At 37.5% G+C, this 20,355-nt stretch overlaps 1 protein-coding gene across 5 annotated transcripts in view; it reads left to right on the plus strand.

Annotated features, from left to right (window-relative positions):
- MOCOS (molybdenum cofactor sulfurase) overlaps positions 1–20,355 on the plus strand; it is a 214,586-nt gene that overhangs the window by 156,595 nt on the left and 37,636 nt on the right. For all 5 annotated transcript variants that reach the window (XM_048939650.1, XM_048939648.1, XM_048939647.1 and 2 more), the window contains exon 6: positions 5,752–5,951. In XM_048939650.1, the coding sequence (XP_048795607.1) occupies positions 5,752–5,951 (200 nt within the window). The remainder of the gene's footprint in view (positions 1–5,751; positions 5,952–20,355) is intronic.

A 20,355-nucleotide genomic window follows, 5' to 3' on the forward strand; every position in this document is an offset into this window, starting at 1 on the left:
TATTGGAAGATGCCTACATCTTGGTTTCACTCCCTGCTCATTGGTTTGATGAGATTCCAGCTCATCCTTTCTCTACCTCATTACTGTCTGTTAGGTAATGCTGAAGAATAATGAGTCACACTGATTTTTTTCTAATCCAAAATATACGTGAGTTTGGATTTACGGGAGTATCAGAGAATTTGTTCACTTAAACTTCAACTATGTTTTCTTTGCACAGCAAATTGGAAAAATAGCACCATATGTGATTTATGGCTGTCTTCTTTTTTATCTCTGGTATTTAATTTCTCATAATAAGAGAGATAAGAAATGTATTTGGAAGCGTATCACCGAGGTTTCTGAGTGCAGCCTTAAGCATCAGAGCTTTCATTCTAGAGGCTCAATTTCAGTCTCTGCTTTATCTTAATCTCTTTATTTGAAATCTTTTACAGACAGTGACATATGCCTATCTGTCTACAGTTCTTTCAGGAAGAACTAACATTTGAACATTTGAGCTACTGAAATTCTGATTGTTTCCTAGAGGAAATTAGCATTCTATAATGTGTGCCATTAAATGTTTGCCATTTATGTGATGCAAAACCAGGACTATAAATCTGAACCCTTCTATACTGGATACTTACTGGACATCTGTGTATGTTGTATTTCTCTGATTAGATAAAATTCTACTAGAAATAATAAAACCTTACTGTATTTTGCACATAATAGGCAGACGGAGACAGTACAAATACAAGTTATCATCAGGCAAGCCAGCAGTGGGTTTAGAGTACCTTGGTGAGAATTGTACATCTTACAGTTTGAATGCAGTTTTCTTTCCCTCTTCTAAATGTGAGTTATCTTACTCTTTCTGAAAATTAACGTGTACCATAGTCTCTGTAAATAAGAATATGCACATACGCACGCACTATGAAAAAGGTGACATAGAAAATTTATCTATCAATTGCCCAGTATTAAGGTGCTCTCATGTGCATACCTAAGAAAGGTAAGGAATATTGTTCTCTCTCGGTCAATTTTGTTACTTAGCAAACTTGTTCCTTGTCACTGCTCCAGCAATGAGAGCTTAGAAAACGGAAGGATGCCAGATTTAATAGAAGAAACAAAAAGAAATTCCTGTTGACATCCAAATCTTGTATCAAATTTGCTTGGAATAAAATTGTTAAGTCTATTTTTCTTCTCTAAATATTGGGAATTTATTTTAGATATAATCCTTTTTTACACTCAAAACGGAACAGAAGTGTATAGTTGTACTGTTCTGCCCGTGTTCACGTTCCTGAATTAAATACACTATTCTTCAGATTTCTTTTCTGAGTCTTCAGATACTTTCATTCTAATCTAGAATTCATCTTTTTGGAATATTAAGCCTGATCTTGAGTTGTGAGTGATTTACTGACATGCCACTACTGAATTCAAAGTACCACACAGATGTCAGCTAAATGAGAGATACCTGGAGACTTTTCCTTTTTGACTTTTCCAAGTTCCAAAAACAAGAAGAAAAAAGCGGGAAAAAGCAATTTATTAATATGTTCTCATCTCCTGCCTTGCTGAATTTTGACAGAATGGGACCTCAGCAGTTTCCACACTTGGTCTTTTCCAAGAAATAAGGCTTTACTGATTTGAATGAACTGATCTGGTCTTTGGACAGATAAACACATATTTCAAAGGGAGGTGCCTTTGAAGACATGCAATTCTGAAAGAAATGTTTACTGGAATGTTTATTCTCTGATTATATTTAGAAGAAAGAAAACATTTTTGTTTTGCCTTCCAAAAATCTCAAAACATTTAACGGGCAGCAAGATCTGATGAAAAGTCCCCTAAGGTGGTGATGAAGACCTCAGTATAGGTGCGGTTTGATCCATATCCATGTGAAAAAACATGAGCACCTGCAGTGAGCACCTGCAAATATCATGTGCTCCCCACATGACTGCCACCTGCTACACTGTTTGTATTAGTGACTAGCCAGCATTAGAAGTATTCAACAGTGTACCAAAATATGCAGAAGAGGATCCTTGGCACCCTAAACTGTCCAAACTGGAGCAGTACCGCTTTCTGTGATGGTAGCCAAGCTGAAGGACAGTGAAATGATAGGTCTGAGATGGTGCTAACTTGTCTGGATGCTGTAGTCTGCAGATGAACATCAGTAATGTTAGGTTTAATAACATCTTCATAGGTTAAATAGAACACTTTGGCAAGGAAGTTTCTGCACAGAAGTAAAAGCTTTTGTGTCAATCTTTTCTGCTCAGTAATTTTGCTACTGCAAAATATATGGCATTCATTATGGCAGTAAATAATGTGAAAACTGATGTGTTACTAGGGAGAGAATTAATGATATGATCCTGTCTGGCTTGATATAAAGTCAAAACATACACACACAGTAATAAGAGGCATATTAATCCACAGAAATGCCGGAGTTTATATTTACACAGCAAAGTCCTTACATTTGTATCAAGGAAGAAATCATTATTAAATGCAAATTGTGCCCTGTGAGCATCCTTGGTGCTGGTTTTGTCTCTACACGTACATACTGTAAATAATATTATAGACTTCATCTGATGTACTTTAGACTACATCAGATTTCATTCTGATCCAAAATAACGAGCTCATAAATTGTTCTTTATTTAGAATAATTCTCAGGAGGAACCAGATGCAGTTCATCTTAGTGAAACAATGCCAGTGTAAGAATTAACATCCATAAAGTGTTAGAGAGTCAAAGCATTTGAGTCCTTCCATCACCTTTTCAAGTTGAAGTTGGGATGGTTTATCCAAGATGTAAGTCTTTCAAGAGGCTTAAGGTGTGCTACTGCTTTTAGCCGCAGATAGGCAGCTAAGGGAGTCTCCAAGGTATTCAAAGCTAAGGAACTGGATATAAAACCAGATATCTGTGTAACTGGTAGGCAAAATGCAGGAATGCAGTATGCTAATCAGTGGCAAGTAAACCATATTATCTTCTCACTTATCTTACACAGGTTCAGCTGAGCAATGAATTGAACTTTTGTCATCCTACATGTGAGACTATATGCAGTAATGCAGGTCCTTAGATCACACTGGAGACCAAAGATTTGTTCTGTCTTTTTTTTTGTTTTCCTTATATTCCTTTATCTAATGTGTAGAGAGAGATGAGGTAAGCGCAGAATTTATGCTGGAGATAGTAGAGATGATTTTGTTGAGCAAAATAAAAATAAATCACAGCTATTTACTAAATATGTCCCTTTTTCAGTCAGAACAAACTTCATATTGCTGGCATTTGTTTTGCAGGTCTTTTGACATTGCAAACCTAATCACAACCTATTCTGCTGCTTAAAAATATGGGACCCTGGCAACACCGCTTCCTCTTTCCAATCACAGGGCAGCAAAGCAACTGCAGGGTACTGCATTTGGATTTATCAGAATAAATAATGAAGAGGCTCATCAGCTTCTCACTAATGAACAAGGAAATGTGATTAAGCAACTTTAAAAGAGAATGGCTGAAAACAATATAGATATGATAGCAGGATGATTGCTGTGAATGAGAGACTGAAATTTCTGAATAAGAGGTTTCTTCAACAAGAAGCGATGACAGTAGTTTAATCTTCCATTAAAAGATTCCTGCCAATTTGGAAAAGCTCTGAATCAGGAGATTACAGACATCTCAGAAGCTGACAAGGCAGTCACTTCTCTTAAGACAGCTACTTTCTGGCAATTGCTAGAAAATAGCCTTTTTTTTTTTTTTTTCCCAACACTCTTAACTTCTATTAAACAATGATGAGGACGTTTCTTATTTCGGCAATTCTTTTTGTCTCAAAGATGATGAAAATAGAAATTGTCTTTCGGACCGAAGTGTTCTAGACATGCTTGCCAAGTTTATTGTGGCTAACATCTAGAAATTGTACTGATTAGCTTCTGGCAATGCTCCTCGAAAGTGCTTCATGAGTTAGAATCTCATTAAATATTTTATTCCTCTTCATTATTCTTCAGCACCAGAAGTGTACACTTCTTCCTCATGTCTAATCTGTTCTTGTGCTTTTACTCTCTGCTGTCTGTACTTACCTGAAGGAGAAAGCACACAATACAGAAATGTCAAGAAGAGTGAACTAACAAATGGTGCTGTAATTTTTCTGTATCTCAACAGAAAGATACCTTATTCTTTCCTTCTTATACATCCAAATATATGACTTTTACACATAAATGTATCAAAGTCAATAAGCAGATTACAGGATTTTTGTTCAAGGTAAATTATATAAAACAGTAGAAGTTTCCAGATATTCAAATATAAAAATGATTTTCAGGTATAAACATGATATGCATGTAAGTGTGAGTTTCACAGATATGTGGTTTAAAACAGAAATTAAAAGAAAATGTCAAGCGTCATTTAACGTATCAAAAATATTCACGTACCTCAACTATGATACTCATCATTACAGAAAATTCTCTGGGTCTAAAACCAGGGCAGAAAAATACTATTATGCTTCATAAGGCTTTTGAAGAAAAAATATGTATTTTTTTCCATGTGATGTAGGTCCATCATGCTGCAACAAATAAGGTGAGAAATTGAATGGTCTTTGGATTTTCAGCTGAAACTTCAGCTGTCTTCAGTAGCAAGTTGATTGGATTTAACATTAGGATACAGAAATCTGCCTGTGTTCCTTGAAATAGTTTGAGATCATATTGTTACCATCTAATTATCTAGATGCAAATTCACTGATTTCAGTTATTATTTTGAAGATTACTCACGCTTTTCTTGTTGTGTGGATAGATTACTGTTAAATAAATCATATTGTTATACCTCTACTTACAAGATCTTTTACTTTCCTACCCAGTAGCTGCTCTCTTGTCAGTGGTTTATTCTGGCTAATACAACAACCTGCCTCATCCTTTCGGATTAGATGTATTCTCCTGAAATGACTTGTTTTGTATCTGAAGCTTATGTTTTAGCTTTCTGCAGTGAATTATAATATTCCAGAGACTGTATATGATCATGGTACGTCATTGCATGGCATATCTGAGAACAAGATGTCATTTTGATTGGGACATCTAACAGAGATGCAACTCTCTCAAAAAGCAGAGATGTAGCAGAGGTCTCCATCTGCTAGGAAATATGTGCAGTTCTCTTTTCCAAACTGCTCTATGCAGAAAAAATAAAGAAGCAAAGAATGACAGTATATTCCTTCTTTATGCTTTTTCCAGGATAAGTCCTGTGAAAACATTTCTGCAAAATTTCTCTAGAGCAAATACGTAGAATGGGTGCTGTCAGTAAAGTGTTCACATCCTTTTTCTTGTTTAAAAAAAAAAAAAAAAAAGGAACAGGCTTAGAAGGATACTTTTTTCAATATTCAGTTAATTGCTTGTGGACTGAGACTTGTATTTTATCATTTTTTTTAGAATATTATTTTTATCTTAGATGTAACAGTTTACTTTCTGTGCTGTGTAAGGGCTGATACCCCATTCCTACGATCTGCAGAGGGAAACCTGAAGCAGAGCCTGCTTTTCAAATTAATTGTGCCAGAAGGTTTTAGTGCTGTGTATATGCCGGAACTATATGCTGGTGTTGTAATGCATGTGAATCCATTTCAGTGTAACTTTAGATTTCTACAGCAGATCAATTGTAGATAAGCAGTGCAACAGGAGTTTTTGTAGGAGGAGATAAATATTTTCAAACTGTACATAATTTAAAAGAATCCAAGCATACTGGTTTTGTGCTAGTTGCCTACCATTTACTCTGTTTGAAAAATATTTTCATAAAAATAAGGTATCTGATATGTACACACACTTTTCTTTTTGCAGGTGGAATGGAGAAAATAAAACAGCATACGTTTGCGTTAGCTCACTACACCTATACTGTGCTGTCTACCCTAAAATATGCCAACGGGGCACCTGTAGTACGTCTTTACAATGACACAGATTTCAGCAATCCAGATGTCCAAGGTCCAATCATTAATTTCAATGTGCTCGATGAAAGTGGAGAAGTGATCGGCTTTTCACAGGTATGTTCCTCTTTTCCCTAAACAGAATGTTCAGTCTGTATCTTAAACGTATTTGCAATGAGTTATTTATCCTAAAGAAAATATTTTATCTGTCATTGTCTCCTCTGAGGTTTTGGTTTCCTTTCTTCATAGCTCTCCATAATACATGCACACCTTTTTTGAAGCAGTGGAAAGAGAATCTCATAAGTAATGCTAGCACAATGCAAAGTGCATGATAACAAAGGACATATCTCAGTGATTTAATACTCTACACATAAGAAGTTTGAAAGTTGTCAGTTTTACCAGGATGTAAACAGGCAAGGCAGTTTGGTTTCACTTCTCCTTTTGCTTCTAATAATTATGTTATTGTGATATTTCTGAGAAAGCACTGAGTAACCACTAGGGTATTTTTATTTAAAAGTTGAATATTCAACATGAGGACTACACATGATATTCAATTTAAAAATTCTTTAAACTCTGTGTTTCTCAATAACTTTCTCTAGTCTTTATCTAGCAGCTATTCTCAGTATTGATAACAAAATTTTGTGAAACTTTCCCACTTTTCAGTATTTTTTTATCATGTGAGAAACTGGCCATAATTTTATATGACCTTACACTAGTGTAGGAAAAGCAGACAGTGGGTAACATAGGGTAACACAGCTCACTTAATCAGCACAGAAGCCAGAAAAAACACAATGCTCTAGTTCAGTTAAATTATTCTGTTTGTTGCATGTCTCTTGAATAAGTCCACACATCAAGTTAATGACTTTGATTTTTTCAAAGCTTTCAATAACTGATAGCAGCTCTGCAAGCAGTAGTTGTGTAGTTGGATTGCTCTTGGAAGGGAACACAGAGAAATGTCTATGATAATATGTGGGGAGATGCATGTATACACAGGTGAAGCAGGTGAAACAGTTACTTGGCAGCCTGACAAATACAGTTGGAGCTTTGTGAACTTTCTAAAGCATTTACCACACTGATGAACATGGAGGTCTTTTCTCTATACGTCTTTTAAAAATTGCTGGGCTATATTGCCAATCTCAAAGATTCACCAAAGTTCAGTTCCAAGAATTTCACACTTTAGGAATCAGTTAGCCATTTATACAATATTGAGTATGTGTTGCAATGTTTAGAGAAAAACAGTGGCATTAACACTACTGGGATAGTAAAACGCTGTGCCAGCATTCTGATTTTGCTTATGTCCATTGGTTAAAAGGAAGGCACTATTTGCTCTTCCAATTTTCACTATTTTGCAATAAAAATGACTCTTGCCTGTTTCACTTTTTAGAAAACAATTGTACCCTTAAATAAGCAGTGATTTTATAGTCCTGTGCCTTCACTGTGCCGGTTGGCTGCAATGGGTGCTCATAAAAAGCTTCTGTATTGATCTGTGTCATCTGGATTGCACTATTCACCACATTGTCGTTATTTCTGGCATGAGTATATTGAATGAAGAACTATAAGGTTTTCAAATACATACTTGTCACATCTGCACTGCCTGTTGGATTACTTTTTTAAATTAAAATAACATGCAATTGAATGACTTTCAGAAATTAACGAGCAGCACTATTATTTCCAAAGCTATACCATGTGTGATATATATAATTGGCTTCCCTATGGAATTAAATTCTTTCACAGACATCTTACAGCAGTTATGCAGGGGAAAAATATCTACTCTCTCTTTATGATGACAAAGAAAATTTGTATGACAGAGAGCAAGCTTCACCAAAGTGATGGTGTAATCTCATCTTCATTCATATCTGTGGCACTACTTGTATATGTCTTTAAAATTAGATAGGTTTATTCAAATTAAAACTAGATCTAATACATCCATTAATTTTGTTTAGAAATGAAATGGTGTACACTAGTTTGCTCATGTCTATGATCTGCACATTCTCATGGATTCACTAGTCAGTCCAAATGTCATCTGATGGAATTAGAAGAACAGAGTTTCAGAAGACTCTCAGAAAACATTTTTAACGAAGGGAAAATTGGATGACATTTCTATCTGACATACCTACTAGTGAGTACCAACTAATGACTCCAAATGTACTTCAGCTAGTATATGAAAAGGGGAAATGACAGAATGTCCTATCTTTTATGGATGATATCCATTTATAATTAATTACTTATAACCAGGCATCCAACCAATTCTATTTGTCTTCCTGACAGGCAACTGTTATGTGACCACTGCCTAGTGTGGCTGGACATTAGCATTTGGTAGCCTGAAAAGAACAAACTGACTGATATTAGAGAAGGTACTATGCTGTGGTTTGGAGTAATTTATTCTCACTTCTATATTTACTGTTGGTGTAACCTCACTTTGAATACTGCATGCATTTCTGGGCTTCACATCATAAAAATGATCTTAAGGTACTTTAAATCCAGAGGAGGGCAGTAAGTCTCATAAAAGGGCTGGGGGGGTATGTCCTGTTAGGAGATGCTGAGGACTCTTGAAATGTCTAGTCTGGAGAAGAGGAACCTGAGAGGCAATCTCACTGCTCTCTGTAGCACCATGATGAGGGGAGGCAGAAGGAAGTGCTGAGTTCTGATGTTATCACTGATGGCAGGATGCAATGAAAAGTTTATTTGGTCAAACACTGGAACAGGCTTCCTAGAGTGTTTAGGTGTTCAAGAGGCATTTGGACAGTGTTTTCAGTAGTATGCTTTAGCTTCTGGTTAGGTGTGAAGTGGTCAGATAGTTGGTTTTGATGATCTTTGCAGTTCCCTTCCAGCTCAACTCCTCTCTTCTCCCCTCTTTTTCATTCCTTTCCCATCTTTTTTCTCCCTTGCTTTTGTGATCAAGGCCAGTGGTACCCTGGGGTGCATTAAAAAGAGCATGATCAGCAGACTGAGAGAGGTTATCTTCCCCTCTACTCTGCCCAGGTTAAACAACATCTGGAGTACTTTGTCCAATTCTGTACTCTTCAGTTCATGGAAGACAAGGAACTTCCAAAGAGAATCAAGCAGAGGGCCACAAAGATGGTTATGGGCCTGGACCCTCTCCCTTATGTAGAAAGAATGAGAGACCTGGGGCTGTTCAGCATGGAGAAGGCTGAGAGGGTATCTTATCAATGCTTATAAATATCTACAGAGCAGGAGAGAAGTGAATGGGGCCAGACTCTTTTAAGTGGTGCTGAGTGACAGAAGACAAGGAAATGGGTACAAACTGGAATGTAGGAAGTTCCAGACAAACATGAGGAAAAACTTTTTTACTTTGAGGGTGATAAAGCACTGGAAGAGGCTGCCCAGAGAAGTTGTGGAGTCTCCTTCTCTGTAGATATTCGAAACCCACCCTAATGCTTTCCTGCGTCATCTACTGTAGGAAACCTGCTTCAGCGGAGAGGCTGGATTTGATGATCTCCAGAGTTTCCTTCCAACCCCTACAACTCTGTCATTCTATGATTCTGTGATTCCATTCCAAACATTTCAGACTGGCAAGAAAAACTTCAGAAGTAGACAGTGTCTTCAGAGGATACCAAGCTTACATTTAAGCCTGAAGATTTACATAATTTACATGATATTCAGAACTCTGAGCTAAGTCCAAGATACTTAGAATGTGAAAGGCATGCAATGAAATACATGACATTTAGCACTGCCACTGAAAATTAAAACAGGGAAAAAATCATGTCCTTTATCTTTGTAGCATTTTAGAAGAAAACTGTTCTTACTGACTGCTATTACTGAAATCCATTTTTCATTCTTATGAGTGCAATTCACCCCAGACTGTGCATCAAAACACAAGCATTCATGGATTGCATACACTGCATCAACTGCACTGGTAGGAAGTAGCTGTGGTCTCAGAATCATCCTTGAATAAAACCGTTTTTGCATCAGTCAAGATCAAATGAAACAATTTCATTAAAACAAGAAATGAGACAATGTCATGATTGCAGCCTCAATAATGGCATCGTTTTTGATAGCTTCCTGTCCCAGTATATATGATACAGGACATGTAAATATTAAGAAGTGGTAGGGTGAGAGTGGAGTAGTTAGAGAAGTTGAATTGTTCTTTGTCTCTCTTTTAGCTGTTTGTGATTGTTGAAGACTATCAGTGTTTTAGAGTATTACTTTTGGAAGAACTATCTTTGAATGCTATGTGTATCATTGGTTTAATTGATGGCTCAATTACTGGTTTAGCTGTTTTGCTCTAAATGGTAATTAAAACAATTAAAGAAGAGGGACTGGCAGGCTTCAAATATCAATCATTGTTCAAAAGCTTTTTTTTCAGTTTTTTTCATGAACAAATATGTCTTTATCTAGGAATAAAACTACTAAAGTTTTGAAGTCCCCATTAGTCTATAGTCTTTTGGCACTAAAACTACGCTAAATTTCCTTCTTTGAGCTGCACCAAACTTCCCTTTGAGCTCCACCATACTTCCTTTGGACTGCTGTTGTTATTAATTTATTCTTGAAATGTGTTGGGAAGATATCTGCATTCTTTTTACATGTACTGCCTGTTCTTTACAACGGTATGTCTGCCATTTTATGTTGTGTGTCCATTTGTGCCCAGGTTATGAACAGAGAAACTATAGCAAGCCTAGGGCATAAAGATGGCCATTATACCAGTATATTGGTATTTAATACCAAACAGCTTCATCATATATACTTGCCCAGTTCAGAATGGGTAGTTCTCCAGCATTAGAGCTTTTGCTGTTAATGAATGGACAGGTGACTAGCTGGTGTTTTGGAAAGTGTAGGACTAGAGTCAAAGGACCCCTGCTAAGTCAGTGGTGCAGGATCAAAGTGGAAGGATTGACATTAATGCAGTAAGCTGCCGATCTCCTATTTCTTTGTAAAGCTTCCAGAAAAAAAAGAAAAAGAGCAATTTGCTCTAGACATTAAAGAGATTTTATGATGTCACAAAAATGGGGTCATATATATATGTATTCAGGGATGAGCTAATACTGCAGATTTCTAATGCAGCAAATCACCATTGCCTCATTTATTTATAGTGAATTTTTGCTATTTTCAGTATATATGAGTTTATAAATATCCCCAAGTCCTTCCAGTCTGTGAAACACTGCTTAACAGCAATGACTCGGCTTCAGTTTGCATCGTTGCCATCATTTTATCAAAGTCTTGCATGCATTTCCGTAATGTGTTACGATTGCCAAAGAGGGGATGGAAGAGCTGTAAGGGAATATTGATTTGAAACAACAAATATAGACAGAAAAAAAAGTGCTTTTCATACAAAGAGGATAAAACTGTGGAATTATACATATCTCTCCACTTGCAGATTTGAAAAAGAATACCAGCTCTGCCATGAGGAGCTTTTGTGCTAATATTATTTTGAGTTTTACCCTTACTTCTCAAAGGAAGAAGAGATCTGTTAAATATTCTTTGTAATATAGATGGTTGGAGAGAAATTTTAACAACCTTTCACATTTCTTCCTGTAAAGTCAGTTTGGGAACTGGAAGAGGTGAAAGGGACTAGGGCAGAGATGGGCAGATGGAATTTCACCTTGAAACATCTGTTGAATTTGTGCTCTAGGGAGCTCTTATCCAGTCACACCTCCCAGTTCTGTGTTTTCTGCCCCCCCTGAGAAGTACAGCTTCATTTCACAAACTTTTTCCCCCTGGATTGCTGAGAAATATGTTTTTTGTTGTTATTTTTACTGTGTGTTATGGGCTTAAAAAGCGATCAAACCATCCTAGCTCTCATAGATTTTCTTTTTCACAGTACCTGCTTTGCCTGAAGCCTGTGGCTTGCTGTGACTGTCTCACCTGCAAAAATTTCCTTAGCATCCATATATGCCTACCATGCCTCCTAAAAATCCTGTTAAGAAGGGAGTAAGCATCAGTTCATTAGGAATCCCAGCCGTACTGCCTGCCATTTCACACTTGTGTGTGATAGACAAACTGCTATAACAGCAATCAGCTGCCAAAGACTATGTAAACATTTTGCATCTTCTAGGAAAAGCTCTTCGGCAGTGTTACATATGGGTGAGTTTTGGCTCTCAGGATTGAGAACCCTGCTCAGCTAGATTGTGATCAGCTTTGTCTAGGAGATTGCATTAGCATGTCCTTGCTCATTCCCATCAGCCCAGATAGAGTGAGGGGAGAGCTAGACTTTGAACTTATCTTTCTTCATCCATTTTGCAGGGAAAACCAATCAACACTTCTCAACGGATAACTTGTCCCTTCAGCACAAATCTATAGAGCAATCTGATGACTGCTCTTATTATGGCATCTGCCCACTCTCTCATCGACTTTCTATTTCCATCTACTTTGTTATGTTAAGGGCAATATTAAGGGTATTAAGAGTTATGGGTAGACTCAGTGACCCACTGTTGTTTTCTTCTATCCTGTTGTTGTTTTCTGTCATTCTGAAGTGTAGAGCAGGGTCTTCCATTTGAAAATGTGGCACCAAATCACTTAGGCATAACAAGAGCCATGGAGGATCTCACCACTGTACCATGGATACTCCATAGTCTCTTTCTTCCAGTGTTCACGTGCTGGTTTTGGAAGAGAGGGGGAAAAAGAAAAAGAAAAAGAAAAAGAAAAAGAAAAAGAAAAAGAAAAAGAAAAAGAAAAAGAAAAAGAAAAAGAAAAAGAAAAAGAAAAAGAAAAAGAAAAAGAAAAAGAAAAAAGAATGAGACTTCTCCTAGAAACAAAAGTATTTGTTTTCTTTTGAACTCCATTTATCCTTTTTTATCCAAGGCATTCCACAGCAGTGAATTCTCTTGTAAGTAGTTAATAGTCAAGTGAAACTTATTCCAGTGATTTGAGATGTGAAGGGGGGAAAAACAAGTTTCAGCACTGTAGGGACCGTGAGAGGTTATCCATCTCATTATGTGCCAAGATAGGATCATCTTAATCTGAACCTTTCCACAGCCTTATGAGGCTGAAATTCAGCTATATTCACTGCTACAAAATATATCTTGATAATGAACCTAAGTTTCTCTCAATGCAACCAAAGTCTTCATTTCTATAAGCACTGGGTAAATTAAAAAAAGAAATGAGTCTGGACACGAAAGCAGAAAAACAGAAGATTCCAACCGTGTGAGACAGGAGATTTGGGCAAGCATTCAGAAGCACAACCTGGCTAAGAGACAGCAATATATGCCAATAGAATTTATTCTGTCTTTTTGCACTTAGGCCTTCAAACAAAAGTAATAAGTGACAAAGAGGTGTGAGAGATGATGGGAAATGTACATAAAACGATTTGCTCATGGTAGATACAGTGGCCATAGCAAATTCTGGCTGTACCTTTTCATCACAGGTGCACTTTCTTTGCTTTCATTCCTAAATATTCTGTTTTAAGATCTTCCTTTTTCTTCAATGATATACTAAAAAACTGCTTAGCTGGACCCACATCAGTATCCAGGAACCCAGCAATGGGCTGCTGGTATCCTCTGTTTCTGCTGAAGTCTTTCTGAATCTTGACAGATTCAATACCTGTTTTCCCCACTTATACAATTATCTCAATAGCACTCTCTAATCACTCAGGAATTAAGAGAAAATAGGTCAATATCCTCAGACATGAAGTGGCAGATACTTGTGTATATTCACACTTATGGATGGATAGATATTCATGTAATTACTTAGGTACTTGATGAAAAGAACCATGCAATAGCTGAAGAAGGTAGATTTCCTGAAATACTGCTTTTTATATCCTAGACAGTACCCTCTGCTGCTCTAGTGGACTGGGTCCACTGCATTGTACATCTGTACAGAATTGGAGTGAGAATATGAACTTCTTTTATGTAATCATTCAGTTTTGCAGTTGGAGAAGTGCAGCCTTTTTTTCCTTGGGCGGGGGAGGGAGGCAGAGAAAATGGAAATTCAGCATTTGTTAATTCTAGCTAAGAAAGTCTGCTCAGGGATGGTCAGATGACCCTGACTTAGTTACAATAATGCTTTTAGAAGCATATCCACTCATTATATTAATTTTGATGACTCAGGGAAAGAAAAGTGTTCTTAACATACTTAATGGCATTTTTGGCCTTCTTCCCAATAGCAATCTAAAAATGACTGGAGTGATTGCTTACTATTGATTTTAGCTATGGATTCAGGCATTGATTTCAGGAAGCTGGGGACAGTGGATGGACCAGTGAAATAGAATGCAAACAGAATTGCAAGAAGTAAAATTGCTGGGAAGATTCCTTTTGAACCTCCACTAACTTCCTTGGTTCCAATTAGTTTCCAATTGTGCTATGGATGACTCCCAAGCAGGGAGATAGTAGAGATGCAGCAAACAATGATAGCATGTCAATAAATAGCACCTAGTTACTTCAAACTGGCAAGAAATGCCATTACAGTCTGGTTCTTTGCTTGTGTTTGGTTACAAGATAACAGTAACACAGCATTGGGCACTCAAAGACAGCCCTTGCAAGGGGATGGCAATACAGCACACATTCTCATTGAGCTAGTTAGGGATTTACTGACTGAAAGTAAGGAGATGATGTACTTGAGAGATTCAGTGTGATAACTGCAAGCCTGTTTTAATAGATAATGAGGCTTGTCTTATTGAGGAAGTTACGGGAGGGTACAGGTTGAGTTGCTTTTTACAGTATCTCACTGCAGGGGGACAAAGGCACTTGTGAGGTGGTATGCTTAAAATTGTGCACTGTTTTACTGCTCACCAGAGCTGGTCAATGTTAGAAAGCTCCATGAAAGCCTAGACTGAAGATTTTGCCTGACACCACTTCTCTGGAGTGTCCTTGCATGTTGCTAGGGAAACTGCAAAGGAGATAAAAGAAAGATGCTCACAGTTGTTCAGATGACAGAATCTAAGATAAATGGGGGAGGCTAAATATTTTCTCACAGGGCTAAACTGTGGCTCTAAACTGCAGACCTTGTTACGTAGGAGAGAAATATGAAAAGAAACTCCATGGCAGCAGGAAGAGGACTGCACTTCTGACAGCCTCTGCTGGATGCTTTTTTCTAGATATTAATAAAGGCAGATCAGCTGCCTTTGAATGAATGCATTGTCCAGTTTCAGCCCACTGTCTGAATCTTTTGAAGACAAGGAGAGGCCTGGCTCTACCTGCTCTATTACCTCACTTGCATCTTCCTTCTCCCTTCAGAGAAATTTTAGGGAGAAAATTATAGGAACCTGTATGGCCGTAATTGAAGTAATATTTCAACAAAGGGAAATATTAGTATTTAACCCCATGACCTCCCTGCATGGTAAGGAAGCAGTATTGTTGCCATTTGGAGAAAATAAATACAGACAAAAGGAGATTTAAGGGATATAAGAAAAAAGGAAAAAGGTGGGGAAAGTTTCAGCTACCCTGAGAGTCTACCCTGATCCCTTTAGCCTACGAGGTAGCTAGAGATGCACAGCTGAATGTAGTGATAGAAACAGTTTCCTGTTACAACATGGGAAAGCTATGTTGAAGTCAGAGCTAGAAGTCTGCAGAAGGCTTGAGTTTCTTTGCTTTGCTTTTCTTCCTGGAATCTGCCCTTTTCTGGATGTCGCTTTATCAACAGGATTTTTATTATCACTGAATATGGTCTTAAAAAGAAAAGAAAACAAAATATCATTGACTGGGGAGACCAATGAGAATTGAGGTGCCAAATTAGACAAAACTAAAGTGTTTTACCTACTCATGAATCTATTCAGTTTCAGTAGCTGGATCTTAGACTCCCAAAGTTGAGATATGTTCCAAATAAGCCCATACCCCAATTCACCGCATGTAGTACAGGGCACAAAAAGCAGTGAAGTCATCCATTAAAAATCAAGACTGTTTCATTTCTTCTTTACGGTCACCTAATGCCCAAAGTATCTGGTAGTTTCTGGATCTCAGAAGTGTAAAATTCTTGCTACTCCTTTGTGCATGGAGGACCTACAATTTGTTATGCATGTGGCATCCTGTAGGAGAGAATTCCTACAGAATGGGAAACCACATATTCCAAATTATTCTGAATTTTCCTATCTGCAATCATGCCTATTATTTGAGGTTTTTTTTTTTTAAACTGGCAGATTAAACTATCACATCAACAAGAAATTTCCTGAAAACTTCACACTTCCACTATCAAGACGCTCAGTTTGGCAGTTTCAGTAGATTTCAGTATCTTAGTCTGATACACTACTGCTGTCTGCTAAGGAGAGAGTGATGAATGTATGTACACTGAAGAAAGACTTACATCCACATACCAGTTTGTTTAAACCATTGTTAACAACTAGAGACACAATCAGCAGCTGAGGATCAGCTTCATCAATACCAGGAAATTGGTGGAAATTCCTTACTTGAGATACAAAACCAGGAAACCATGCAGTTAAGCCAGTTTAATAATATTGTTACTCAGATAAAATGCTTTTTTCTCCCTACTAAGTTATTCCAAAACAACTGCTTATGTATGTATGTGTGTGTATATGTACATATTCTGACCTACTTCTTATTAAATTGTATTAAAAAAAGATTAATTATGCATTTCCATCAGCAACAACATTTTACAGTGAAATGCTGGATGACGGAAAGAGCTAGCTTACTTTCTCTCAAATTCCATGCCATGAATCAGTGAATTAATTTACCAGTGGATGTGGAACACAGTGTCATGAATCTTGTTTTATAGGCAGCCATCAGTGGTGTGCAGTGAAATTCTTCTAATGAGCAAGTCCATCAGACAGGCAAATTCCTCTGAAATGTGGTCATTGCAGAAAGCAGAATGAGAAGTCCCAGTCCCAATTCTTGAAGACAGTACCTGCCACTTTTGAATTAAATGATTTTGTTGTTGTTGTTTTCAGAACACTTCATGACCTATTATAAAAAAGACTTTTATTCATGTCAATAATTGTGATGCTCAGTAAAATAACTTGCTTGAAAAACAGCTGCAGAATTTGAACCTACAGAAATGATTTCAGCAGAGATTCCTAAGCAATCCACCATTCTTACTGAGAATCTTAGACTTTGGTAGTTAGAAATAATAAAAAACTACAAGGTATTTGTAAATCTTTTCTATCATTTAGTATATATCTACCTGCAGTAAGAGCATCATCCTCAGACTTCTTTCAGCAGAGTCTGAAGCCAGACAAAGGCTTACACCATGCAGCATACCTCTAGAGAAGTCCCGAAGGGAGTGGATAGCAGAAGTCAGTCATTTGGCAAAGGCAGAGGAGTTACTGGTGCAACAGTGTGAAAAAGAATAGAAAGGCAGAACACGTGAAAATCTATTTTCTGTTCATCTTCTAAGTATGAACTAAAACAGCAGCTATCCAACAGGAGATTGTTGTAGGACAGTACACTGAAATCCTAAAAATAAAACCTCTCCACCCCCTTGTTTTTTAAATTAAAAAAAATATATATCAGTTGTAATAGTATTTGCCAAACAGAGCAATTGCTAAAGGTGAACATTTGGTCAACATGTCAATACTGAAGGCTGACTTGCTTAGGACAGCAACTGTGCTTAAAACAGAAATTCTCTCTGAGACAAAGATAAGTACTTTAAAAATTGGTTTAGATGGACGTTATTCACGTGTGTTTGTTAAACTCAAAGACCACAACATGGAACTAGAATAAGTACTTTTTTCTTGTCAAAAGTCGAGATGATCTGACATGAGAGTGCTTGGGCATGAAGCAGCCTTACAGGGTTTGGCCCCCAGCAAACAGCTTCGGAAAAAGTAATGAATGCCAAGGGACTCTGAGGGACAGGTGAGACTCCAGGATACTGTGATGACTTCACTACTATTTCCTCACTGACTGAAATTGGTTAAAATGCTGTAAGGATTCTGCATGTGTTTTGCACCTCAACTGTCATCATTAGGCTTTGATAAACCTAGGTACAATGGTTCCAATTATTGGACTCAAAGAACCACCAAAGCTGAAGATTGGAATACATAACTCTGTGTACATACCATTAGTACCATTCATGCTTCTGTGCCTTATTGATGAACACGTTTCTGGTTCCCAAAAGCTTGCTGCCATTGTTAGATACAGAGCTGCAAGCATCATGCTTTATTTCCTAAGCCTGAGTTCCGTACCCGTTATTGCTCCTTATGGCAATTTTGGAGATGTGCTTTATTTAAATAAGCTTTTCTTCATTGAAATAACTGTAACAGATGTTTTATGTTCTATTTGTTTTGCTCTGTGGTAACGCTGTGGAGAGAGATTAAATTAGCTCCCTGCACAGAATATTTCTAGGGTGGAACTAAAGAAGGCATAGCATATGTCCAAGGGACAGTCAAGCATGTGTTCAAGGGGCAGATAGATTGGCAGTGCTGCATGTGCTCATTCTTTACTTGGTTTCATTGCTTTCAATAATAAGTGTGCATCATGTCACCAAAATCTGCAGGGCATCTATGTATATTTAAGCCTTGCATTGGTGATAATGGAACTCAATTAATAGTAAAGCTTATGAATAACTTATCTTTGTTCTCCTGAATATACTTCCCTATATTCCCCTAATATTCATACATTTTTATGTATCAATAATCTTTGTCTACTGTACAGACTAATATACAACATAGTTAAAAGTGTTATCGAAGAAGGGTCATGTCATGTCTTTCTCTTCTTAATGCTAGGCAAGGTTAGAATGAAATTCTGAGGCCTTTATTAAAGCATAGTAATTGTTTATTTGACAAAATGTAAAAAATTAAAAAAAATAATCTTGTTAACAATTCCTTGAAGCTAGGTCATGGAAACTTCATTACATTGCATACATTTGGATAATCAAGGCTGCCCAGCAACATTTCTTCAAAAGAAAACAAACAAACAAACAAACCAGTATTAAAAAGAGATTTTTTAAGCTTTTTGAATACTGAGAAAATAAATCCAAACACTGTACAGTCTCAGTAGAGAAATCTGTCATGATTTTAGCCTTGCTTGTCATCATTAACAGAACGATAGATCCACCCACGAGTCACCAGCTCCATGACAAACCATGTTATATCAGAATATAAACTTTTCTCATCTAAGTGTATAAAGAAGTCAAAAAAATGTCACTGTTCCCAGACTGAAGTCTTCTGACAGCACAAAGTTAATGACACCACAACAATCTTTCTCAACAGATGACTTTAGCTGTAACTTTGATTTGAGAAACATGCTTTGAACACAGTTTATTCTCCAAAGCATTAGTCATGAAAAGACATCTTTTCTCTGCTTTCCAAGTCTGGTTAGTTTGGTTGTTTCTCCATCTGAGAGCTAAACCATTTTGAACTGAACTAATGAGGCTGAGCACATTTAAGCATGAGCGGCGATATCTTTCGCTCCATAATAGTGTAGGATTTCCTATGTGTATACAGCACATTTTTGTGTGGAGTATCTTGTGCCCCACGCACTGAGTGCTTTTAGTTTGAACTGCTTTTAGCAGAACTGAATGCTGCTTAGGTTGAATTATTTCAGCCTAGAATAAGTTCAAATGAAGGGCTTGGTTTTTCAAGGACCCAAGACAGTAAAATGAAGGCTCACACAAGCAAACTCAAAGCTGTCAGAAGGCTGACATTAAAGGACTGATGATGTCAGAAAACAGGAGACAGAGGATGGGCTGTGTTGGGATAATCTGGAAAGTGCTCACCAGTAACCAATATTAAAAAAAATTATGTTTAAAGAACATAAAAGCAAACAGAGTTTAAGCCTCCTGGAAAAACTAGATTGAATGTTTCCACTGATAGTTCAGGCAGGTAAAGCATGGGCTGACAGCTAGGGAAGTGACAGGTCTGAAATGGTAAGCACTTCCATTCCTACAGCTTTGGGTGCTCCCATTCTGCCTGTAGCCTTAGCTGCCTGAGAGGAGGACTGTGTTTCTGGCATATCTGAGTCCCCTCAAACTGTAACATGCTTGCTTATTCCTAGGACCCCGAGTTTCCCATTTGCAGTAGAGGAGATAAAGCACAGAGAGATTAAACAGAGTTTGTGTGAGGTGGTTCTGGAAGTCTGTGGTAAGGGCTGGATGTGCCAATTGGATGTACCTTTCTGACCATCTGTCCTTTTTCCAAGTCATGACCAGGCCTATTTGTCATTTGTTGTCAAAGAAATAACTGCCAGTATCTATACCTGCTCAGTTATCATTAGCACCAGCTGTTGTTGCTTTTTCAAATCAACATAAAGAGTGTTCAGATCCCTACTGTGTGCTTCCCTGGTTTTTGAACTGTGCTAAGAGGATCCCCATGGTGTGCTTTCCTTGTTTCTTAGCATTGCTATGAATCCTTGACAATCTGCATTTCTTCTCTGTGGGGCCATTTAGAGAGCCAATGCCACTCTCCCATTGCATCCATATCTGCTTCTCCTTCTGATGCGTATAAAGAGAAGTGCCTCTGTTTTTCACATCATTCACTCATGCCAGCTTGTCATCAATCACTGTATTTATGCCCATTCAATATTAAGTGGATGATAAAGGGACAGTATAACACCAGGAAAACATTCATCTGTGAGTTGGTAGACTGGGTGGTCATGTGTGGAAAATCGAAGGAAGTATCCCAGTGGAGTGCCTGCCCGATGAGGTGTAGTTGCTTGGTGAGGGGCTGATTCTTCAAGCACTG

The sequence above is a fragment of the Lagopus muta genome, chromosome 3 (genome assembly GCF_023343835.1).
Source record: "Lagopus muta isolate bLagMut1 chromosome 3, bLagMut1 primary, whole genome shotgun sequence".
NCBI lineage: Eukaryota > Metazoa > Chordata > Aves > Galliformes > Phasianidae > Lagopus > Lagopus muta.